Here is a 26559-nt window from a genome sequence, read left to right on the forward strand (position 1 = left end):
AAAAACTTCATCCTTCTTGATCTTTCTGCAGCCTCTAACATTGTCAATCACCCTCTTTTTCCTGAATACCCTCTTCTCTCTTGGTTTTTATGACACTTACTCTCTCTTGTTTCTCCTGTTACTTATATGATCACTCTTCAGTCTACTTTGCTGAATTTGCTGAATCATGCCTACTAAATATGGATGTCCCAGGAGACTCTATCTTGGACCCTCTTCTCTTCTTTATCTATATTATTTCATTTAGTGACTTTACTAGCTTTCATGCCTCACCTCTGTCGACTTCCAGTCTTGTGTCTTCAACTGTCTATTGGACATCTCAAAGGGAGTGTCCCATAGGTATCTTAAACTCAACATGTCCAAAACTGAACTCATCATTTTTTTCCCCCCAAACCCTTCTTCTTTCCTAACTTCCCTATTACTCTTGAGAACATCACTATCCTCCCAGTCATCTTGCAACTTAGGTGTCATTTTCCATGCCTAATTCTTTCTCACCACCCTGCCCTCCCCCTCCCCAAATACAATTTCTTGCTGAGGCTTGCCAATTCTACTTTTATAACACATCTCATATAGGCTTCTTTCTGTCTTTTACACTACCACCACTCTGGTTCTGGCCTTGGATCTCCCCTTACCTGGGTTATTTTAAGAAGTTACTAGTTGGTCTCTCTGCTATAAGTCTCTCCCCACTCTAGTCCACCTTGCATTCTGTTGTCAGAGGGATCTTCCTAAAGAGCAGGTTTGACCATATCACCATCACCACCCTGCCCCCCTCAGTAAACTCCAGGAACTCCCTAACACCTCCAGGATCAAACATAAAAATTCCTCTGGTATTCAAAGCCCTTCATAATCTCCTCCTCTTCCTCCTCAATCTGCCCCTCAAACATTCCAGTTTTCTTATACTTTACACATGTACTCTGGGAACCAGTGACACTAGCCTCCTTGCTATTCCTTGAACAAGACATTCTACCTCTAGACTCTGGGTATTTTCACTGGCTGAAGCCCATGCCTAGAATGCTCTCCCTTGTCATCACCAGCTCCTGGCTTCCCTAGCTTCTTTCTAGGTCTAGCTAAAATCTCACTCTCTATAGGAAACCATTCCTAGTCCTTATTATTTATGCTTTGTCTCTGTTCATCATTTCCAATTTATCCTGCATATAGCTTGTTTGTACATAGTTGTTTGTATATTGTCTCCCCATTAGGCTGTGAACTCCTTGAAAGCAGGCACTATCTTTTACCTTTGTCTGTATCTTCAGGGCATGGTCCAGTGCCTGGACATAGAAGGTGCTTAATAAATGTTTATTCACAGGCTGACTCAAAATGCTCTTTGGGAAATTTGATTTTAACATGTGCAGACCATTGCAATAGTCACTGAAGACCCTACTGTTCAAAAAATGCCCAAAGTTAGCTGATGTCCTAGCTCCTCAAATCAAAGGAATTTTAAAACCTACACTTTGACCACCTTTTGCAGATTACCACTCTCAAACCTGGCTTCAAATATCAAAGTGTTGTCATAGTCCTCCACTGGTAGAATTTCTGAATGCTTCTGAAGAGATCTGATACCCCCTATTCGAGAATACATGAAACAGCGGTCTTTGTAAGCTGGTAAGGGAAGCAGAACAAACATATGTCAGGGTCTGTGTGTTATGGCACATGTTACTATGAATATAGTTTGAGATTCAGGGTAAAAATTGTACACTTTCACTGAAAATCTATGTAATTTAAATTTTTTTAAAGTAGGATCAAAAGAATGCTGAAGAGTAAACCACTATAAGGATTCCACATTTCATCTTCTGAAAGTAGAATTTTTGCAGAATTCTCTATCACAGGATAGAAAATGATTGTTGTCCCCTTCCCATTAAATAGTTTATTCTCTTTTATGTTTAAACAAATGTGTACTCAGGCTAAAAGCTAACAATTAAAGTTAGAAACTAAATGATACCTTTAAAATAGACCTCCTAAGATGATTGCATCCATTCTTCATCCATAAGACAATCCTACCTAGAATCTTTGAACTGGAAAGGATACTGGAGGTCAGCTAGCCCAACCTCCACCTGATTCATGAATGACTTCTATAAGGACCCCAAGTTCTTAGTAAATCCAGCGCTTAGTAAAGCACTACAGTAAAGGAAACTCACAGGGCAGTATATTCCATATCTGAACCACCCTGATTATGAAGTTCTTTCTTATATTGAACCCAAAATCTGCTTGCCTACAACTTTTACCTATTGAAACTAGTTTTTATCCTTTGGAATCACAATAAGTAAAATGTATATCTAACATGACAAATATTGGAAGTCCTTCAAATATTTTAAGGCAGAATCACATCCTTCTCCCTTGCCCAATTTTTATCTTCTACAAGCTAAATATCTTCAATTCTTTCAACTATTCCTCAGACTTATTTTTGAATCTGATCATTGTTATTCTCTTTTGGACACGCTCTTACTCATCAATGTCTTTCTTTCTTTCTAAAAATACTCCAGATGTGGTTGGCCCACTTCAGAATAAAGTAGTATCTCCCTAATTGTGGAAACCATACTCAAGATCAAATTAGCAGTTTTATCAGCTCTATCACAATGTTAACTTATTCTAAACTTGCACTCAGTTAGGGTCTTCTAAGTTTTTATTCATGAGGACTGTGGCGTAGCCAAACCTGTACCTATGCAGTTTAGTTTTAGAGCCTAGGTACAGGAAATTTGAGATCTTGATTCTACAATTTAACGTATTATCTATCCTTCCCAGTTTCATGTTATATTCAAATTGATAAGTATATCACCAATGTAATTTTCTTTATCTTAATTCATTAATACAAAAATTAAACAGAACAGGACAAAACAGAATCCCATGGATATTCTAGTAGAGGTTTTTCTATAGTAGTAGTTCTCAAAATGTAGTCCAAGTGGTGTTTGGGGGGGGGTCCCCAAGAGTATTTCTATGAGATCAAAAACTATTTTCAAAATAATATGAAGATGCTATTTGCCTAAAATACTCTTCCTTTTTCAAACTAGATATCTCTAGATTATCTTCATATATATATATATATGGAAATTGGTAATCAGGAAACTGATATAAACAAAAGCTTTATGCAACACAGCAAGCAAATAAAAGCATATAAACTCACAGTATGTAGTAATATAAACAGAGAGAGGCTTGTCCCCACGGATGCAAGAAACTCATCCAGAATGAGAGGGAGGGAGAAAACAGGCTCATGGTAGGAGTACATGCAAACCTAAGTACATACAACCTAAGAATGAGGTTGATTGAAAACAGTTAATTATATAGGAGAGGGCTTTCCTGATTAATCAGATCCAGATGTGGTGGAGAAGTCCTAAGTGTCACTTATCAATATCAGGCTTAGGTGAGGCTCAAGTAGAGGGAACTTCTTTATCTGGTCAACAAACTAAGCTAGCTGTCTAAGGCAGCAGAAGAATGACCCAGGACCCTTGAAGCAGGCCAAGAGGTGCATCCAAACAAAAGCTGCAAGCATTATATTTCTAACACAGAATTAACATAGATAAGGACGTGACTGACTTAGCCTTTTTGGCTTTTATAGGTATTAGGACCACTTAGTCCAAGTGACTCCATATTGGTGTCTTATAATCATAATCTCAAATTATAACAACAAACAATATAAAACTTACAATTATAAACACCACTTTTTTCACTAACTAGAAAACAGAGCTATTTTTCATTAAAATGTCATTTATGTTTACATGTAATAGTTTATTTTAAATGAATTAATAAATTTTTCAAAATTTATGTTTAAATTTATAAAATGGTTTAAATATTGATAGACAGAAACCACATAAATAAAAGCTCTTTGGGGTTCTCAGTAATTCATAATAGAGTAAGAGGGACCTGAGACCCAAAAGTTTGAGAACCATGACTCTACAGGCTGATAACAATCTACTAATCAAAACTCTTCGGGTATGCTCATACCAAAGTTCAGTAAGTTCTGAATCTATTGAAATCAATCACATTTATCCATTTTTTGCATAAGATGAAACTATTTAATTGCATGACATAATGATGCAATGCTGAGAGTGATGGATTTGGAGTCAGAGGACTTGGGTTAGAGCGTTGGCTCTACTATTTACTACATGTCCTCATCTATAAAATGAGTGGTTTATCCCTGATGATCTTTAAGGTCTCCTCCATGTATAAATTTATGATCTTATGGCCCTAAACCAAATCCACCACCCTTAAAACATTCCCCTAATTTATCATTCTACTAATCCTGATAGTGAAATTTGTATTGAATCAGTTTAAGTGAACCCATTGTTTCCATTTTTGCTTATCTTCCAAGTATATGTCAACTAGTCTTCTGGGAGAGGCAGCAATCAGTCTGTTGAGAGAGGTGGCATGTATCGTACCTGGGAAAAGTTGAAGGGACCCTGTATGGGCAAAAGAAAGATATTCCTGACTAAACTTCCCATTGTGCTATTTCCTTTCTGAACAGGTTAATTCTAAACCTGGCTTTTAATACCCTGTGAATAAATGTGGAACTCTGCTACATGACCGGCTGTTGAATATGACTTGTACCCGGAATCAAATAGAGCTAAGGGAGTTTTCCCCATTTGTCAGGTCAGTGCTGATATCCTCATAACCATGTTCCTACCTTTTCCTTTCATAGGAACTTTCTATTATTATGGCAGGTGAACAGTGGAAGTTTTATCGTTGTAATACAAAATCTATTAATTAGCCTATTAATACTAAAACAACTGACTTACTCTACTAGGATATAAGTATGAAAGATCTTAGTATTTAATCTGAATTTGTGGTCAATCCCATATCCTGAGCATCTAAAGTAAATGAGTTCTTAAGCTTACCATCCCCTTGGGAAGAGTTACATTTCACTCTTTTAGGAGGATATGAAGATACTATGTATAACCTTAAAGAAAGGGATAGAAGACATAGAAGTGTTCTTTCAAAAAAACAAAAATTTTATTAGTGTAATAAACTTTGAGAAAGAAACAAGATTAAGCTGTTAGAAATCTAAGGAATAAGATGTGTGTGTGTGTATGTGCAAAAGAACAGCTTTTAAAATGTTTCAAAATGGGACATACTGATTTTGAGTATGTTTTAGAAATAAGTTCTAAAAATTGAATTAAGAATTTTACACATAGAACTGCATTAATACTTGTAAAGATATTTTAAGTCATCATTTCCCTACTTTGAAGTCTGTCTGATAATATTAAGGGACAGATTTTTAAAATTTTTTAATTCCTCTTTTAACCTGTTGATAGCATTGTCCGTATCAGACACGAAGTTTAGGTGCAGATAGGTGCAAATACTATGTAAAAAACTGAAATTCTCTTAAGTTTCAGGTGAATTATGGGTTCCTAATTTGGTAGTGTTCTTAGTGCCCTAGTGTTATTAGGATTACTTCCATAAAGATTTCACCACATGAACTAATTACTAGATTACTGATTAGATTTTGTTATGGTTTACTAAATTATACTAAGTCTTATCACTAGCTGGTTTTAGCAGCATTGCCTCGAGGATCTCCACACGTGACCTAAGACCTAAAGATGGGCCTGCCCTAATCCATATGTAGCTGTTTGAAAGATGTTCGAGAAGTATTTGCCAGACCCCTGAAGACCACGGACACTGCCAAAGGCCTTGACACCCCTAAATCTATGGCTATATTGGGTTTCTTCATTCTCCTATTTTAACTTTGCTTGTTATGTTAGTTGTGTGCACGTTATGGACTTGTTACCTATTCTGCATGCTGCTTATCAATTCTACTTGGACTGATAGTACTGTAGGAACTAAAGTCTTTGTACTGCACATTTTCTGGTTACATTTTGCCTGTGGTGTTTATGCAGAGGCCCTTTGTGCAGTCTCTATGTGCCTTTTTTTTTTTTTATCAAGAGTTGAACTCCTCTTGGAGGGAAACTGATAAAAGCAGGATGAAAGTGGGCACCTTATCATTTGTACACCTGCAGAGTGACTATATTGTAATGCCAAAGTCTATGAATTACAGACGTTTTGGGGTACAGAGCTTTTCATTGGCTAAAATATCTGTGGGTTTTCTCTTGTGTGTCTTCATAAGGACCATATGCTGTTTATGTTTACAGTGCCTCCCTTGATTTTAAGACATGATCAAGAAACCAGCTCCCACATTTACAGGCAACCGAGATAAGGATGCTGCAGTTGAGGGTGGAGGACAAAAATAGGTCTAATTGTGGTGCTGCACCATGAGTATGGTTAGCACCAGAGAAATTTGTGCTGAGTCAGTTCAAGTGACTCCATTGTTTCCAAGTCTTGCTTGTCTTCCAGGGTCAACCAGTCTGTTGGGAGTGATGGTATGTACTTGGATCCCATCTCATTGTCTTTTATATTACCTACTGGTCAGCACATAGCCACATGTACTTTCATCCCACCCATTTTATCTCTAATCTCATTTCCCTGAGATGCATCCATAGGGAAGGAGCTGAGATGCAATGACTCTTCCCCTTTTGGAAACATGTACTGTCAGGCTTCTCTGTACCTTATGATGAAATTCCTCTATAACAACAGTTCGAGGTTTGAACTTCCTTGCCTGACTGCATGCAACAAGCTTTTGGCTTTAGTGCTATAGTAACACCTTTTAATTCTCTACCTGAGTTTGTTTCATTATTGAGGGCAAAGGCCTAAATGAAGATTTTCTTTTAACGCTGCCAAGAAAAACTCACCTTCCTCAAGATCCTCTCTTAACGTATTAAAAGCTTTATCATCAGAAAGTTTTTTACTCCGGTCCAATTTAAATCCCTCACTGCAATTTAAGCTTTTTTGCTTGTTCTATTATCATAAAAAAGAAAAATGGCTTCTCAACACCTTCTGAATAACATATCTTCATACAAATAAAGAATTAAGAACTATTAAAAGTTTCATCCTTCAATCTTTATCATCATAATCATATATACTTTTTCTGTGCATCTATTCCCAATTCTTCAGATCTCTCAAGTTTGGAGAGTTTGAAAAAGAAAAAAAACAACTTAAGGGATCCAGTCATTTTCCCCTGATTTTCTTCTCTAGTATTTATCAGGCTTTCTTTAAATAACACATGAACATTCCAAGTTAGTCATTTCAGTTGTGTCTAACTCTTTGGGGTCGTCTTGACAAAAATACTGGAATGATTTGCCATTTCCTTCTCCAGTTCATTTTACAGATGAGAAACAGAGGCAAACAGAATTAAGTGACTTGCCCAGGGTCACATAGCTAGGAAGAGACTGAGGCTGTTATTTGAACTCACAAAATGAGTCTTCCTGGCTCTAGGTCTGAAACTCTATCTACTTTGCTATTTATTTGCCTATGTTAGCTATTAAACATATTTAAAATCAAGTTGGACATTGTTGAGGTGATTTCATTAGTAATTTATTACTAGTGCTAGTAATTTTATTAGTGAGCAGTGTCCTCTAAATTTTATTTTTTTAAATAACCAACACGAACAAAATTAGCATTTTCATATAAAGAGTAAAACAAAAAGTAAAATAGTAAAAAGAAAATGTTACATGGAACTGTGAATCTCTATTATGTAGAACTTGCTTTTATATATACAATATAATCCAGTTTTGCCAAACTCACATAGAAACGTATCCTAGAGCCTATATTGACTTAGAAAACCACAAATTATATCTGTGTTGTATTATTTTTATTACTTTGCTAAACGTTTTCCAATTACTTTTTAATCAACTTCTTTCCCAGGTAGTTTTTGCCACTTGAGGACAGAAGGCCAGAAATTTGACACCTCTGAGTAACTTTCAATGTTGCTTTGATTGCCTGGTGTTTCCTTCTGGTGCCCCTTAAATTTTTGAACCTCTTTTCTGAACTTCCAGGGTAATTGTAAAAGAAGTAATATAGTTCAATTCAACAAGCACCTAGTAAGTACTTACTAAGTGCAAAGTCTTTTGCTAGATAGGAGTTTAGAATACAAAGACAAAACCTTCTAAAAATACTTGCTGTTTTCAAGAAGCTTGCTCCCTATTATGGCCAAACAATGTTTAATTCTAATTAAATGACTCATTGAAAATCTAGTTAAATAGGATAGCAATTTGGAACTATGCCCAAAGGGTTATAAAATCTTTTCATACCCTTATACCAAGCAATACTACTACGAGGTCTGTATCTGAAAGAGATAAAAACGAAAAGGAAAATGACCTACATGTACAAAAATATTTATAGCAGCTCTTTTAGTGGTGGCAAAGAAATGAAAATAAAGGGAACATCCATTAATTGGGGATACAAGTTGTATATGATTGTGATGTAATACTACTGTGCTTTAAGAAATGATGAGTAAGATGCTCTCAGAAAAACATGGAAAGACTTACATGAACTGATACAAAATGAAATGAGCAGAACCAGGAAAATATTGTACATAGTAATAGTAACATTATATGATGATCTACTATGAATAACTTAGCTATCTCAGCAATACGATGACCCAAGACAATAATGAAAGGTGCTGTCTACCTCCAGAGGGGAAAAAAAACTGATAGAGCATGAATTCAGATCAAAGATACTTTTTCTTTACTTCATTTTTCTTGTCTGGATTTTCTTTCACAGAATGACTTACATGGAAATGTGTTTTGCATGACTACACATGTATAACCTATGTCAAATTATTTCCCTTCTCAATGGGGGGAAGGAAGGGAGAGAGAATTTGGAACTCAAAATTTGAAAAATAAAGAATATTAAAATCTTTTTACATGTAATTGGGAAAAAATAAAATATTAAATAAGACAAAGAATTAAATATCTTTTGCTTAAATTAACTAGGATTGGGAAACTTTAAAAAGAAAGTCCTATGCAAATGACAAATCTTTTCAAGGATAAAGATTATGACTTCTACATCTCAGTTCACTCATGCATATCCAATCTGTTGTCAAATTTTGTCATTTCTATCTTTACAATATCTCTCATACATATGCCCTCTTCTCTACTCACACAGCTATTTCTCCTAATCAAAGCCCTCACCACATATTGCTTATATATTGCAAAAGTCTTCTGGTTGGACTCCCTGCCTCAAGTCCTCTTTCATTCCACTCAGCTGCCAAAGTGATCTTCATAAAATTTAAGTTTGACCATGTTATCACCCTTCTCAGTAAGCAACAATGACTCCCTGTTACCCCCTCTCTTTAAATCCTCTCTTTAGCTTTTAAAACCTTTTCTCATCTGATCCCAGTTTACCTTTCTGGTCTTACACTCCATTCCCAGCTACATTGCCCCACCTGCTGTTCCTCCAGTGGGACACTCCATCTCTTGCCTTTTTACGTTTGCAATGATTGTTCCTTATGCTTGGAATAGTCTTCCTCCTCACCCCTATGCCAATTTTCTCTAGTTTCCTTAAAGACTCAACTCCAATCCCACCCTCTACAGGAGACCTTTCTTGGTCCTCAACCCCACCTAGACTGCTAATTGTTTTTCCTCTGAGATTACTTTCCATTTACACATACAGTGTCTTCTGTATGCATAGTTATTTGCACAATATTCCCCTTATTAGAATGTGAGCTCCTTGAGAACAGGAGCAAAAAGGAATTTGGATAGAGCACAAAGACTCACAGGAAATGGGCAAAAAATAAGAATTTGGGGGAACCTGGGATTCCTTTGTCACTAACTTTTCCTTCTAATTTTAGACATTAATGAGGGATGCTAGAAACAGCCCCATTTAGAAGAATTCCTTTTCCTTCTAAAGTTTGTGGAAAAGGAAGCCACACTTTTGTCAGCCTCTAGCCAGCTCTGTCCCTAGATCTAGATAGATTAGAAAATCATAGGGACCTGACAGCAGTTTTGACTTAAACAGGTATTGGAACCACAAGGAGGCAGCAGTGTCTCAGATATAGTTGCATGTAGTTGATTGGTTAGAAATTAATGCAGATATAATATGTGCTTGTATGTATACTTATGTACTGTTATATTTTTTTTTTGCCCCTTAAGCATCTTGTACTACTTTGTTCTTGTCTATAGAACACAGTTTGGGAAAGATTTCTTCAGATATTGCAATACACTAGCCACTAAGGGTGGGGGGGGGGGCGGGGGGAGGAAGGGGGGGAACCTCATCTGGGTAAGAATTCAGTCTTTGACAAGCAATTTTCCCAAGCACCCTTAAAGTCATTTTGTTGTCACAAGGGATTCAACTATAAGATTGGTAGAGGAACTTGATGCTAATCATAAAGAATAGGTACTTAGTGGAAATGATCATTACTGTTGGTCTTATTGAATTCAAAGGAAGAATCTTATTCTTAAAGAAGTGAAATGAGTCATTAGCTGGCTTTATTATTCTTCACTATCCAGAAACCTACTGGTCATAGTTAATACATAGGCTATGAAGCCCCATTCCACTAGGAGTTTATTTGTATAATTTTGTACATTTTCCACTTATGTACATTTTATTTTCTATTTGTAAGGCACATATAAATATAGTTTCTTAACTAGATGCTAACTTATAAAAGTTTTGGGTCCACTTATAGATATTCTTTTTAAATTGTAAATTTTAAAGTTTGATTTGAGACCTTTTGAAAGTTTATGATATGTTTTAATTATAAATGTGAGAGGGAAAGAGAGAGACATAAACATACACAAGACAGAAAGACATAAAATGCTGGTCCTGACATTAATATATTGAGTGATCTTTGAATTTTAGTTTTTGCATCTGAAGTTCCATCTCCTCAGTGGATGGCCCATATTATAGAATCTAAATACAGTTAAGTCCTGCTTATAATATCTTAATATAAGAGGTAGGAATTTAAGAATGGGACAGTTTTACCTGTGATTCTTTTTGCATGATAGGAAGTTTATTTTACAAAAGACTTTCCTACCGTCAGAGAGCTTCCCTTCCCTTGCTCTTTGTTCCAATGAATTATTCTCGATTAGATTCTGTTCCTAGCCAGTGCCTCCATTATTCCCACTTTACCTATCAGTTATTCTTCATCCACTTCTCTATTCAATAGTTACTCTTCTTTTAGTTTTCTGCACTTTGAAAATTAATCTGTACTATAGCCATAAGAGTTCATTAGCAAACTACTTCTTAGAAGGTATCCATTACAAGAGTATAGTAAACTAGTTAAACAATTCAGGATCTTCATATTTCCATATTTAGGGAGCATGAGAGCCTGTGATATAGGCTATCAAGGCTTCATGACTCTCAGTCAGAAAACCTGAGTTCAAAGAGAAGACATGATTGAAAAATGTTTTCATATTTCACGTTTCCATACATAATGAAGATATATATCTTCAAATATATAAAATTGTGATTAGATATACCCTATTTGGCATCAAATGGCAGAAGTATGACCAATGGGTATAAATAACAGGGAGAGAGACTTCAGCTTAACACAAAGAAAAGTTTTCTTATAATCAGTAGTTTAAAAAATGAAATAGATTACCTTAGATAGTTGTGAGCTCCCTTCACTGGCAAACTGACAAAAGGTTGAAAGACTACTTATTGGGAATGTTGTAGACAGGATTCATGCTCTGCGTAGGGGTCAGGCTAGATAAACTCTAAGGTTTACTCCAGCTCTAATTCTATGATTCTAGAAACACCACAGAAATTATTTAAAAGTTACTGTATTAATTCGATTCAAAGAGTGGCAGCCCAAGAAAAACGTCTCATGGTTGTGAGAATCAATGAAAAACAGTTGAAAAAACAGGTAGAAGGAAAAGGGGCACTAGCAGAATGAACTACAGTGGTAGTAAATTCAACTTAATTGAGCTGATCAATACAAGTTTATGTAATTTTATAAGAAAACAAAATTTGTTTTAGATAATTTCTAAGTATAATAATAATGCTATTTCTTCAAGTGATATAAAGCTATAACTTTATAAAGTGCTAGGCTTCATTTTCCTCATTTGTAAAAATAAAGGTATTGGACTAGAAAATGGATGGGGAGTCTTTGGCCTCATGACCACATGTGGCCTTCTAGGTCCTTGAATGCTGCCTTTTGATTGAGGCCAAGTTTTATAGAACAAATTCCTTTACTAAGGGGATTTGTTCTGGGAAGTTTGGATTCAGTCAAAGGGCTATACCTGTCTAGAGGGCCACACGTGACCTCAAGACTTCAGGTTTCCCACTCCTGGCCTAGAAAATCTCCAAGGCCAGGAATAATGCTACAAGTTTATGATTCTATGAATGATTTTTGCATAAAGTAAGGCATACTCCTACTTTTGTAATTAGCATTCTACAAATACCTGGATGAACTGAATCCCATGCTGGGGGCAAGCCTAGTAATTAATTTTTGTAATTGCAGATATGAATAGCAAAATAAAAGATAAGATTAACTCAGCTATCCAAGTTACTGCACAACATACTTCTAAGTACATACCTACCATCATTACCAAGATAAACCACAGTGCCTTGAGTAGAGTCTGGATAATGGGGTTCTAATTCATCACCTGTTGAGACATACAATGGCTCAGGGTAGGGAGGAGCACAATCTGCAAAAGAAGATATATTTCTAGAGTTTAACTAGATGAATGGAGACATATTTTTAAGTTTGGATATTGAGTTTAAAAATAAACTGTAAAATTAAAAGATAGTATGTGTATGTGGGGAAGATATCAAAGTAAAGTTCATGTGGGAAAAAAAAATCCATGACTTCTACTGGATTGCAAGCTCAATGTGAGTCAGTCAAAGTATCCTATCAAACTTTAATTCAGTACTTAAAGGATCTAGGATTCCATCATTTGGGTTTTCTTCACCCAATCCTGATCAGAACTCCTTTATGCCTTAGTAAGGGGAGGAGGCTGTGGTGGGGTGATATGACCTTAGTCTTATACAAATACAGAGGCCAGAGTGAAGGAGGTAAGAGCACTGATAAATTCTGCTCTGATTAGACTAAATCTGAAATATGTATTCTGTTTGGGGAGCCACATTTTAGAAGATACACTGACAAATTAAATCAAATCCAGGAGAAAGGAATCAGGATGCTGAGGAGACCTGAAAAGGGGTCAGAGGAGAAAGCATTGAAGGAACTGGGCATAATTGACTTGGAGAAAAGAATAATTTTGGAGAAAAAAATATCTTCAAATATCCTCATGTGGCAGACAAATTAGACTTCTTCTATTTGACTAAAAGTGCTCAGATAACAAAGCTAGCATAGAGACAGGACATAGCTATGATAGGGAACTTCAACTATTTTGGTATCTATTGGAGATTTCTTTCTGCTAAAAGCACAGTAGTTGATAAATTCTTGAAATATTTTGCTGGAAATTTCATAAACACTTCAGAAGGCAGAAAAAAAAATGTTAAGAAGTACTGCTATTTAGGCCTTATCTGATAAGAGAAGCAGTGAGTCAGAGGAAGACAGTGACCATGCTGCCTTTAAGAGGAAGTGATAGACAAGAAAGGGAACACTGCATAGCATAATGTGTACTTTAGACTTCAAAAACGTCAGAGATAGGATAAACAGAATCTTATAGCTGTGAATCCACTCATGAGAAATGGAAGGATCTTAAGGACAAAATTTTCATGGAACTTGCATTCTAATGAGGAAAACAGTATCCACACAAATATCAAACAAAATTTATACAAAATAAATACAAAGTCATTTTATATTTCTTGCATCTATCTTCTCTCTATTCATACTTCCATCTCCCTAACTCGGACCTCTTCACTTTTCAAATGGACTATTACAGCCTCTTAATTGGTCTTCTTGCACATAGTCTTTCCCCTTTCGAAGAAGGGGGTTTAATAACCTCAATAAATCAATTATCAATAAAATGTGTACTATGTGCCAGGTACTGTGCTAAGCACTGCATATCAGATGCTAGACATCAGATGCTAAATATCAGACTATACTATAAAGCAGAAACCATCAAACCTATTTGATAATTTAAAAACAGAAAAGTCGACTAATGGAATAGATTAGGTACACAATACAGAAGTTAACAAGTGCCATAGCACAATACTCAATAAATCCAAAGATCCCAGCTACAGGCTAAGAACTCAATATTTGGGAGGGCAAGGGGGAAAGAAAGGGACAATGAGAAACTGCTGCAAAAACTGGGAGAGTAGTCTAGTGTAGACCAACACCTCATATTATATAGCAACACAAAGTCTGGCAGATACAACTTAGATATAAAAAAAATTACGTTGTAAACAAGTTAGAGGAGAAAGGAAAGAAATATCTTCCATAACTATGGACCAAGAAGAGTTCATGACCAAATAAGGGAAAGGGAAGATCACAGAAGATAAAATGGACAATGTTGAGTATATAAATTTTAAAAAGGTTTTGTCAAATAAAATCAAAGCAGTTGAAATTAAAAGGGAAAGAGTTATCTAGGAAAAAACCTTTGCAGCAATTTCTCTGATAAAGGTTCAGTGTATAAGATACATAAGAAATTTATTCAAATACTGAGTTTTAAGTCACAGTAGCTTAAAACTGTACTAAGACTTTTGGGACATCTTGTATATAAAAACAAGAGACAGTCTCCAATAGCTAAATGGTCAAAGGATATGAACACATAGTCTTCAAAGGAATAAATCCAAGCTAGCAGCTGCCATATGAAAAATGCCCCAAATTACTAATAAGAGAAATAAACATTTAGAAAGTTTGAGGTGCTATCTCCTATCCATCAAATAGGCAAAGATGAAAAAAAAGGAAAATGACAAAGGGGCCATGGGAAAACAGGCATACTAATGCATTGTTGGTATGGCTATTAACTGATCTCATCATTCTGATAACTAATGTATAGTGACATTCCTAAAGTCACTAAATTGCACATGCCTTTTTGACCCACTGATACTACTACTAAAATAATACACCAAAAAGATCAAAGAAAGAGGAATAGGATCCATACATACAAGATATTTACAGTAGCTCTTTTAGTTCTAGCAAAGAACCAGAAACAAAGTAAAATGGTGCCTATCAATTGAGGAATGACAAATTATGGTACATGAATGTAATAAAATATCATTGCACTATAACAATGAAAAGGTTGGCTTCAGAAAATGTGGGAAGATTTGTATGAACTGATGCATATTAAAGTGAGCAGAACTCGGAGAACAATCTACACAATGTTTATGAAGGAAAAAAAAACTTTGAAAGAATTAAGAATTCTGAACAATAAAATTCTAGTCACAATTCCAGATGACCAGTGATGAAACATTCTATTTACCTTCTGATAGAGAGGTGGTGGACTCAAGATGCAAAATCAGGCATGCATATTTGTACACAGTTAATGTGGGAATTTGTTTTGCTTAACTATCCATATTTATTACAAGTATTTTGTTTTCCTTTTTTTCTTTAATTATAGGGTGGTAGTTCGGGGAAGAAGGGCAGACTACTGATAAGATTATAAAAAGGAAATAGTCACTGAAATATTTAAAAGCAGAGAAAAGAAATGATTGAAGTCTAGAAAAAAGACAGATAAGCAAGAATAGGTTTGAAAGTGACATTTGAATTTATTTTATACTTAAAATGAAAAAGCAAACTACATGTCACAGAAATCTACTGTTTTATGTACAATCTTTATGTTCTAATTTGAATATGGAAATATTCATTTTACCTGACATTTGGAACAAAATTTAAGTTTGGACCAAAAAAACTGAATTAAAAAAAATAAAAAGATACATGGTAAAGGACAGAAAAAATTTTGTAAACATATTTTAAAATTTAATATTGAAATTAATTTAACATTTAGTTTTATTAATTTATATTTAAACTTAATATCTTATTTTTATAACAAACTTTAAAGACATTTAGGATTACTTATATGATCTTACTTTTTATTCTTCTTTGTGCATTTAGAGATTTGTTTTTGTGATGATTAAGTCTATAACCACTAAAATGATGTTCCTAAAATGAAGGTCTGATCATATAAACCCCCTTACTCAATAAATTCCAGTGGCTACCTTTTACGTCCAGGTATGGCAGAAACTAGGTATAAACCAACATCTTACACCATATGCCAAGATAAGGTCAAAATAGGTACATGAATTACACATAAAGGGTGATACCATAAGCAAATTAGAACAGCATAGTTTATTTGTCAGCTCTATGGATGAAGGAAGAATTTAGGACCAAAAAAATAGAGAGAGAGCAATACAAAATATAAAATAGATAATTTTGATTATATAAAATTAAAAAGTTTTTGCACCAATAAAACCAATGTAACCAAAATTAAAAGGAAAGCATAAAGCTGGGGAAAATTTTTTTTAATAAGTATTTCTGATAAAGTCTTCAATGAGTCAAATTTATAAAAAGTACAAGTCATTCTCCAAATGATAAATGGCCAAAGGATAGGAACAGGCAGTTTTCAGACAAAGAAATCAAAACAATAATCATATGAAAAAGTGCTCTAAATCATTACTGATTAGAGAAATGCAAATAAAACAATTCTGAGGTACCACCTCCCACCTATCTAATTGGCTAATATCACAAAAATGGAAAATGATGGATATTGAAGAAGATATGGGAAAACTGGCACACTAATGCACAATTGGTGGAGTTGTGAACTGATCCAACCATTCTGCAGAGCAATTTGGAACTATGCCAAAGGGCTATAAAAATGATCCATACCTTTTGATCTAGCAACACCACTTCTAGGTCTATATCCCAAAGACATAAAAAAAGTGAAAAGGACCTATTTGTACAAAAATACTTATAGCAGGTTTTTTTGTGGTGTCTGAGAATCAGAACCTGAAGTGATACCCATCAGCTGGGGAATGGCTAAACAACCTGTGGTATATGATTATGATGGCATTATCATTATTATTATATTATATGCCATTACTATATGTCATTATTGTGCTATAAGAAATGATAAGTAGGATGATTTCAGAAAAACCTGGACTTACATGAACTGACACAAAGTGAACAGAACACAGTAAGGGCAATATTGTTTGATGAAGAACTGTGAATGACTTAGCTATTCTCAGCAATACAATGATCTAAAACAATCCCAAAGACTAATGATGAAGCATACTATCCACCTCCAGAGAAAAAACTGATATTGTTTGAATACAGAATGAAGCACTCTATTTTTCATTTTCTTTCTTCTTTTTCTTTTGAGTCTTCCAGTACAAAATAACTAATATAGAAATGTTTTACATGACTGTATATGTATAATCTGTATCTGATTGTTTACTGTCTCAAGAAGGGATTAAAAATAGGGAAGGATAGAATTTGGAAGTCAAAACTTTATAAAAATGCTAAAAAAATTGTTCGTACATGTAATTGGGGGAAATGAAATGTATTAATTCTTTTTAGTTTTATTTTTAATTTATGGACTGAAACAAGCATTTCCATAATATAGCACAACAAAAAACGATGATTGTACATGAAACTGCAAATCTACTACGCACAACTTGCTATTCCTTTCAAATATATAACAAAATTATCATGTAAAAACAGTTTGTTAAATTCAGTTGTGCATGAAGCAAGAGAACAAGAAATATCTGAAAGCCCTTTAGAAGTATCCAGTTTCATGAAAGTAATTACTGTATTAAGTTCAAATGTTTTTATTTTGGTACAAATCTATTTCATTAGCTAGGGAACTAAAAGCACCAGCAAAATCAGTTGTCATTCTTAAGTGTAAGACCCTATACCCAGTGATACTTTGAAAAGCACTAACCTTTATGTGTTAGCACTAGCCTTTAGATATAGTAAGAAGAGGGAAAGTTATGATTGATTGAATCACCACTTTCCAAAGTTCTATAGTATTACTGACTGGGCTGGCAAGAAAGGCATTTGTCTTGGGACACAAACATTAATGTCAAGAGAATAACAAAGAGAATGAGAGGAAAGAATGTAAAAAGCGAAAGACTTAAATAGAGAGGCTAAGTAAATTCTTGAGATTGTTAGTTAAAGCTCTAAAAGTTCTTATCACACCCCTGCACCTGTCTCAGAGACCAATTTATTGCATGTTGGCTGAACTGTAGCAAAACTATGAAGTGCCCAAATACTATGGATGAGTCTCTATCTATGCACCAGTGAGGTTGTGGGGTTATGGAGAGGAGCATTGGTCTGGTACAGAACACAGCACTGATGGTTGCAAATATGCAGGATCACCAAATTTCTTGCACATTTTAAGTCCTACATCCAGAAGTGAATGAAGCGTCCCAATCCCTTTTCTGGTCATCAATCTCCATAGATTGGCAAAGTAAGTTTGCTATACTTTATATCCTAAATGCAGCTGATAAGGACATACCAATGTGCAGGATTTTCTCTTCAACTACTTCACAGTGGCATGGCCATCGTGTTTGACTCAGTGGACCAGATGAAGAGACACCATATAGGTCTCGGGGCTCACGAAGACGTGGGACCCATCTCCCTAGCTGATATTCCAACAAAATCTGTGTAGTCCGAGGTAAAGATTGGTCACCAGTAGCATCTGTTGGAAGGCAAATGCAAGCAAAGGGCTGATTGGAGGCAAAACCCACAAAATCAAAAAGTGTTCATGATTTAAGTTTCCTTTGTTTCTTCAACATCTTTGAATTCATTAAACAAATTTTTTCCTCTACCAAAATTATTAACAATTATTTGGTATCTGCATAACACCTTTTATTTGCTAAGTATTGCTTTTTTTGGGTAAACATATGTACCTAATTTTAAGCAAACTTAATACATAAAAAATTATTACCAATTCTATGAGGCATTCCAGTTATGGGATTATGTAATGGAATTATGGTAAAATATATTGTTAGAAATTCCATTCTTAGTCTGGATGTTCCAAAAGATCCAGGAAAGTGTTAGGGATAGACTGCTGGATTCAGAGTCAAGAAGATCTTGATTTAAGAACACCTTATACATACCCTTATTGGCTAGGAGACCCTGGGCAAGTCATGTAACCTCTATTAGCCTGCTTCTTCATTTGTAAAATGGGGGCCAGGGAAGGGGCAGGCAGGGGGAAAGGTTTGCATTTTTCTTGCAGGTTTATTTTAAGACTGAGGAGATATTGTACATAAAGTGCTTTGCAAATTTTAATGCTTATATGAATATGAATTATTATTACTACAAAAATGAAAATTAACTGATAACCTGTTTTTCATTGTGAATTCTCAAGTAGAAAGAAATCAGGTACATAACTCTTCTTTTTTCTTCCTCACAACCCCCTAGATCTTTTTTGTGTGTTTTTTTGTTCTTGTTGTAGCTTCAAAATTTGAATTGGTTTTGTTAGAAAATTAGGATATTGGAATCAAGGAAAAATGAGAAGGATGTAAACACCATTTGATAGTGGAACAGAAGTGTAAGAAACTTAATTATATATTGTTTTTCCTTTTTTCTCATATTACAAACAGCACACAATAAAACAAGTTATTTTATTACATTTATCATATGAACAGAAACCTACCTGAATGGGTTTTATTACTTGCAAAGGAAGAATTTAAGTGATCAATAAAGCATTATTCCTATACACCATATATTGCTTTAAAAGGTCTGTCATTTCACCAGTATGAGTACTCCTTTTACTAACGCAGATCAAAACCCCTCCACAACTTAGCAAACTGCTTGATGAGTTGCTACAGCTAAAAAATATTCCTCACTTAGTGGCTGCCCTTCTGTTGATGAACCTCTCTATTAACAAATGGACATAGTTGTTAACTAGAATTGTTCTTTGTAATACCATAATGAAATTAGATTTCTAGATTAAAAATTCAGATCCTTAAAAAAGATAAGTGAGGGGATTTTTTTAAAATTAAAAAAACATTTAACATGGAATCCCTATGTATATAGCAAATAACTCATTTCATTTTAAATATAATTTTAATTCTAAAATTCTATCTACATACAACATTTTAGGAATATATCTTCAAGTGAAGTGATGGCACTTTTCATGCCATGCATATTCCTTGCTCATCTTGTGTGACATGGCTCCCCTTTCCCGCAAATCACCTTGCTTTTTCTTTGTCTATATTTTCCATATGTTTATATGTGTATATGTTGTTCCCCTTAACAATGAACTCTTGAGGGCAGGGATCATTTCATTTTGCTCTTTGCATACCCAATGCCTAGACTGTGGTTGGTACTTAAGAAATTCATGTTGATTGTCTGCTGGATGTATAGTATCCAGTAATAATATCACCGTGTTGGACACTGGCAGGTGTGGCTCCTTTGGGCACTTCTTTGTAGAGCTTCTTTCTGTTGCCAGCTTCTGGCTTCAGGTGTGGTCTTCATTAGAGGTGCTACTTGCTTATTATAAGAAGAATGAACTCTGCCATTGCTTTTTTTACTGAAATTACAGGGGCCCTTTACTATATCTCTTTTAGAAAAACAAGGTCCAGACACACTATTATTTGGACTAAGGAAAACCCCTTACCAGCTTTTCTCTTACAGTAGGTCTTGCCTGTAACTCAGAGCCATGGTGGACTAGAATGAGTGTTTCCTCTTTATCAGACAATTCTTCACCATAGGCACCAAGCTATTTGTAACATATATCTAACTAGTACCCTCAAGTTTCAATCTATTTCTTTAAACCTGTATTTCCTGGTCACCAAAGGCAACAACTCTTTCAATGATTCACTCTGACTTGGGATCAGAAAATTCATGTGACGTTGCATTATTTCCTCATAGGAATCATGTGCCCCCATCTAAATTTAGGACGACTCTGTTAAAGGAACCCTACAGATTTGTGGAAGTCTGACCCACTTGCAGTCTTATCAAAGTTCCCAAAATGCTTTATATCCCCATGCAGATAAATCTGAACAAGCACAAAAACCAAGCCTGGTGTTGGAAACAAGGAAGAACTTCTGTTTCCACAGTTTGAGGTGATCAGAATTGTGACCTAGCACAGTAAGAAAGAGGTCAGAAACTTGTGTGCACATCTGACAAGCTGTTTGAGGGAAAGCCTATCAGAGAGGAGAACATGAAGTCACATGGCCAGGGGATGGTGGGGTGTAGAGTCCAAAATTAGGAACAGTATAAGAAACTTCCATTGGTCAGAACAAGTTGTAGTCTTCCTGTAGCTTTACCTGGAAGTTTCCCTTCCATAATGAACATAGAAGGCACTCCCTCCTCATGAAGAGGGGTGGAGTCAGCTTGGACCAAATTGCTCAATACCTTGAACTCTAATAAATATTCCTTGGTATCTTTTTGTTTGTCAAGCATGTCTCTAACACCCAATGTTGGCACCCAACATGGGGCCTGATTCATAGACCTCAGATGGGGTTAGGTAAGATACCATGGGAAGTGCGTGCACTCATTGAGTTTAATGGCCCCTGTAGGCTGAAGCTACCCCACCTGAACTCTCAACATTGGACCATGGGCAGGGAGTCCAGAGGAATTGGGGTAGGAAACTTGCCAGCTGATCAGGTAAGTCAGTATATTGGGCAAAGATGAGGCCAGCCTGGCAACTCGCACTCTGGGTCAGTCTTTTACTGACTGAGTGAAGTTCAGCACAGCAATCTCCATGTTAGCCATATCTCTGTCCAGGAGTGTCTTGGTTGGTCCTAAGCTAACAAGTGAACTTGGACAGAGTCTAGGGAATTTGAGCAATGGTGGGGAGGAGAGCCCCTGGGGAGTACAGAGGAATGTAATCCTTAAAATTGGCTAGAAACCACAAGTTTTTGACCAGTCTGAATTCCAATTCAAAAGTGATGTGCACTCTACAATGCTTTGTTAAATGTCTTATCTGTGTGTGTTTGTGAATGTTTCCTAAAATTCTAAATGTAGCCAGCCAGCCAGCAATGCCTTCTTTTTATTTCCCCTTCTCCCACCCCCCGCTCTGGAGCAGTTTCAGGGGAGTGATTGAGGCAGGAGAGAGAGAGAGACAGAAACAGATACAGAGAGACAGAGAGAGAGACAGAGGGAGAGACAGAGACAGAGAGACAGAGAGAGAGAGAGAAGGAGGGAGGGAGAGAGAGAAAGAGAGAAAGAGATTGCTGTTTGTCTTGGTCTGGTTTCAGGAATGGTGTTAATAGAGTTGAAAACCTTTAAAAAAATCTTTCTTTCTGCATTCTAAACTCTGGCCAAACCTTTGAATGTAAAAAGAAAGATAAAGAAAGGAAAAATCTTTTTCCCTCAGATTGCTCTTTGCAGGGTACTCAACTTAAAAAAAAAGTGACTTTCTTGATATGTGAATTGTTAGGCTCTTAACTTTTAAGTTTTCTTTTTTTTTTTTTGAAGGAACAAGAAGGCTGGAAGAGATTGGTGAATATTTGGTTTATTTGAAATGGAAGAGAGGGGATATGGGTGGAACAACAGAGTGTCCATGTGCTCAGGTCTTGTACATGGGGAAGTTGCTCCCTCCTACCCCCCAATATGATTCGAAATTTTATTGTGGGAACTGGGAAGGTCTTTTTCCCTTGAATGGGGGAGGGGCAGGCCCTTTCCTGCCTCTTCCAGGAGGACAGGCTTTTCTGTGATGGAAATTAAAATTGCAAAAAAAAAATTAGTAGGGGTTTTTCTGTCTTTTGAGACACTGTACCCAGGGCTTATGCATTATAGCCTTGAATGTGGTGGGCATTTCTCTCCAGATTCTGGAGGATGAAGGTGAGGAGGGTAAGTTCTTGTGCAGTTGATTATTTGGTCTTTGGGACTGTGGAGGCTTCTGCTTGGGGAGACTAGCAATGCCCTGTCAACATCCTTGGATCTCTGACTGGATCAGGGGCCTGGTCTTGGAGTGTTGGCATATTTTAAGCTAACCTGAGAACAGGTGTGATTTCAAACTCTTTGCAGAACTCTCTATGCTTTTCCTAGTATATAGCCTGAAATTCACAAAAGAATAAAAGGGGAAATTGGAATGGGATTGGGAGAGCTCCTTGTCTGCTGAACCTCAGAGGGGAGGCAGGAGATGTGGTTTCAGCTCTTTAAGGAAATAGAGTAAAAAGGGAAAAAGCTGTTCAGAGCTGAGAACTACTGACACATGTTTCTTCAAGGACTTATGTGAAGTTATGAATAAAGTTTTAAGTAGCAAGAGTATTTGACTTAAGAATAAAAGGGTTAAAATGTTTATCATTAGTGATTATAAATCCAGATTGGATATGATTCAAGTCAAAATTGGTCCTGAAGGAATAAAGAGCAGCATCTGAGAGTGCTCTTCTTATCAGGATTAAGCAGAAAAAAGATATATATTTTTATTTGGTATTTGTGATTGTAAAGTGCTTGACACAAGGATGGGTATATGCTAGATGCAACATTAATGTAATGTAATTGCCACAATTTTTAAATTTGGATTTTATTACATATAGATTGGGGTTTGAAAATACTGTGATAGAAATTTGATAATTTGAAACATATTTGGTTATAAATAAGCAGTGATAATGCTGATGTTTGCTACCTAATAGTAGAAACAAGGATGTTAATGAAAAGCAATACTTTTGAGATGATTCTATCTGAAAAGATATCAAGCTAATATTTATTTGCTACTCAAGACTTTATGGGACTACATTTCACTACTGTTTTAAGCTGTGATTACAGGAATAAGTTGTCTAAGTTATCTATATTGACATGAACTGCAGGCTGAGAACTGTCAAAGGTGGATATTTGGGGAGAGTTTTGAAGACCTTGAGGTAGGATCTTCCTATCTCTATTTCCCAAGAATTTCACTATGTCCCTTCTGAAAAAGGAAAATTCCCCTACCTGATTACTCTTAAGCCCTGCTTTTAGTACCTAGTGACCACACGATTGGCTGTTAGATATTGACTCATTCCTGGAATCAAGTAGAGTTAAGGAAGTTCTTTCCTTCTGTTAAGATACATGGCACTGTCCCTCCTTTTCTTTCATAGCAAATTTCTATAATCAAAAAGTTATATTAAATGATTATCATCTGACAGTATGTGCCCATGTGGCAGTAAGAAGATGAATTTCTATGCAAGGTGATGTGGAAATTCATTCACCTGAATGAATAATGGGTTGCTTCAAGTTTTAAATATAAGATGGATATTGTTGAAAAATCAATTTATCTAAATGTTGTTATATTAGGAATTGCATTGTTAAATTAATGAGGAATTGGTTAAGAAGCTGTTATGAATTCTGTGTAAGAGTTTCTGTGTTGGGAGCCAAGATGGTGGAGTAATAGCATGCACTTTCTAGAGCGCTCCTGCCAAGCCCAGTCAAATACCTGTAAAAAATAGCTCTAAACAAATTACAGAGCTGCAGAACTCACAGAATGATGGAGAGAAGCAAATATCCAGACTAAAACAGCCTGGAAGGTTGCCAGGAAGTGTCTATTGCACCACGCTGGGAGCAGAGTGTAATCCAGTGTGGCCTGCGAGTGCACAGAGGGGGCCTGAACAGGCCTTGGAGAGATTACATCCATCAGACCAGTGGTGGTTTGCAGACTTCATGACCTCAAAATGCTGGGGACAAATTGGAAAGTCAGTGGAAAAAGCCTGTGGGACCACTGTGGGAGAGTGGAGTGGTCTGGCCCCAGTCCCAGGGCTACAGAGGGGGAAGGGGGCAGAGGGACCCACAGCAGCCAAGTAGCAGCAGGGGAAGAGACAGTGACTGTTTCTGGAGCTCTAGGCCCATAAATTGTGGGAGAATCGAGTTGCCACATCCCCCACCCACACTGGAAGCAGAGATCTACCTTGACAAAGAACTCAAAAGTCAAGTAAATGGCTGGGGAAATGAACAAAAACTGAAAAAAGAATCACTTTAGTGACAAGGAAGACAAAAATATGCAAACAGAAGACAACAAAGTCAAAGTTCCTCCATCCAAAGACTCCAGGAAAAATATGAATTGGTCTCAGACCATGGAAGAGCTCAAAAAGGATTTGGAAAATCAAGTAAGAGAAGTAGAGCAAAAATTGGAAAGAGAAATGAGAGTGAAGCAAGAAAACCATGAAAAATAAGACAACTGCTTGCTAAAGGAGAACCCAAAAATGCTGAAGAAAATAACACTGCAAAAAACAGACTAATCCAAATGGCAAAAGAGATCCAAAAAGCCAATGAAGAGAAGAATGCCCTAAAAAGCAGAATTGGCCAGATGGAAAAGGAGATCCAAGAGCTCACTGAAGAAAATAATTCCTTAAAGATTAAAATGGAGCATATGACAGCTAATGACTTTATGAAAAATCAAGAAATTATAAGACAAAACCAAAGTAATTAAAAAAGCAGACAATGTGAAATATCTCATTGGAAAAACCAGTGGCCTGGAAAATAGATCCAGGAGAGACAATTTAAAAATTATGGGACTACCTAAAAGCCATGATCAAAAATAGAGCCTAGACATCATCTTTCAAGAAATTATCAAGGAAAACTGCCCTGATATTCTAGAACCAGAGGGTAAAATAAATATTGAAAGAATTCACCAATCACCTCCTGAAAGAGATCCCAAAAGGCAAACTCCCAGGAATATTGTAGCCAAATTCCAGAGTTCCCAGGTCAAGGAGAAACTATTGCATCCATAAAGAAACAGTTCAAGTATTGTGAAAATACCATCAGGATAACACAAGATCTAGCAGCTTCTACATTAAGGGATTGCAGGGCTTGGAATATGATAGTCCAGAAGTCAAAGGAGCTAGGATTAAAACTTAGAATCACCTACCCAGCAAAACTGAGCATAATACTTCAGGGGAAAAAATGATCATTCAATGAAGTAGAGGACTTTCAAGCATTCTTGATGAAAAGACCAGAGCTGAATAGAAAATCTGACTTTCAAACACAAGAATCAAAAGAAGCATGAAAAGGTAAACAGGAAAGAGAAATCATAAGGGACTTACTAAAGTTGACCTCAGTTGGGCTGGAGGTTCCAGGGATGGTCTTGGTGGGAGTAGCCAACAGTCTGGAGAATTGGATTGATAGGGCATAGTGATACGGAGAAGCTTATGGGCCTCAAAAGAGCCAGTTCAAGTGGGGAAAGCCAAGGAGCTTTCAAGGTGAGGTTTTCCCAGGACCCTTTTAGACAAATGAGATCAAAACTCTTTTGGACTACGGGACAAAGGTCTCAACTTGGAATCAGGTCCTTGCATGTTACAAAGTGATGTAAGAGAAGTTGGGTTATTAATACAATTGATTGAATTAATTACTGAGACTAAATCAGAGACATCATCACTTTGGGGAAAAGAATTTCAGTGTAGTTTCTTAGAGGTAACTTCTGGTAATATTTGGCATTGATGGAAAAATTAAATGTTTCTGTTTTGATTTAAATTCATTTCATGAACCTAAGTTGAAGTTAGTGTTCCAGTTTATATGTACAACTCATTCTTTTAGACTGAGCATGGTTAGAAAGAGATAGAGAAACTTGGGAAGCAGATATTAATCTATTAAAGCAATAACTTATGATCTTAATGTTAAATTTGACTTTTATGATTTTTATTTAATCAGGAACTAGAACAAGCATAGAAAGGCATGCAAGCTACTTAAGACTTGCTACAGAAGATGTTCCTCAGCCAATGGGAAATTATACTCATATCTGAAACTGATTATTGGAGTTTGCTATTTTAAGATTTTATGGGATTATTAACTGACTCTTCTTTGGAGTCTAACTCCAGGTGTGGATAGAAAGAAAGGCTGTCTGAGTCACTGATCAATGATGCCAGTGAACCTGTGAGATGCTGGTATGAACTGCAAAAAAGTGATCTCATGGGAAGGTTGGGAGAAAGATTGTTCTTCATGAGCTAGGTAGGATTCGCCTGATTCAATTTCCCCACTGACACCTGGCAGATTTTAAGCCTAGTTAAATGCCAGTTGACAATCTATTACTG

At 36.1% G+C, this 26559-nt stretch overlaps 1 protein-coding gene across 26 annotated transcripts in view; it reads right to left on the reverse strand.

Annotated features, from left to right (window-relative positions):
• AGBL3 (AGBL carboxypeptidase 3) overlaps positions 1-26559 on the reverse strand; it is a 136256-nt gene that overhangs the window by 91854 nt on the left and 17843 nt on the right. For 18 of the 26 annotated variants that reach the window (XR_011976838.1, XR_011976839.1, XR_011976840.1 and 15 more), the window contains exons 5-7: positions 18123-18305; positions 12300-12407; positions 1446-1596 (exon numbers count right to left, since the gene is read on the reverse strand). Coding sequence is in view for 19 of the 26 variants with exons in the window: in XM_072652651.1 (XP_072508752.1) it covers positions 1446-1596; positions 12300-12407; positions 18123-18305 (442 nt within the window). In the remaining 7 variants the exon portion in view is untranslated. The other 8 variants (XR_011976844.1, XR_011976843.1, XM_072652654.1 and 5 more) reach the window with 8 other exon arrangements.

Source organism: Notamacropus eugenii, chromosome 3 (genome assembly GCF_028372415.1).
Source record: "Notamacropus eugenii isolate mMacEug1 chromosome 3, mMacEug1.pri_v2, whole genome shotgun sequence".
Taxonomy (NCBI): domain Eukaryota; kingdom Metazoa; phylum Chordata; class Mammalia; order Diprotodontia; family Macropodidae; genus Notamacropus; species Notamacropus eugenii.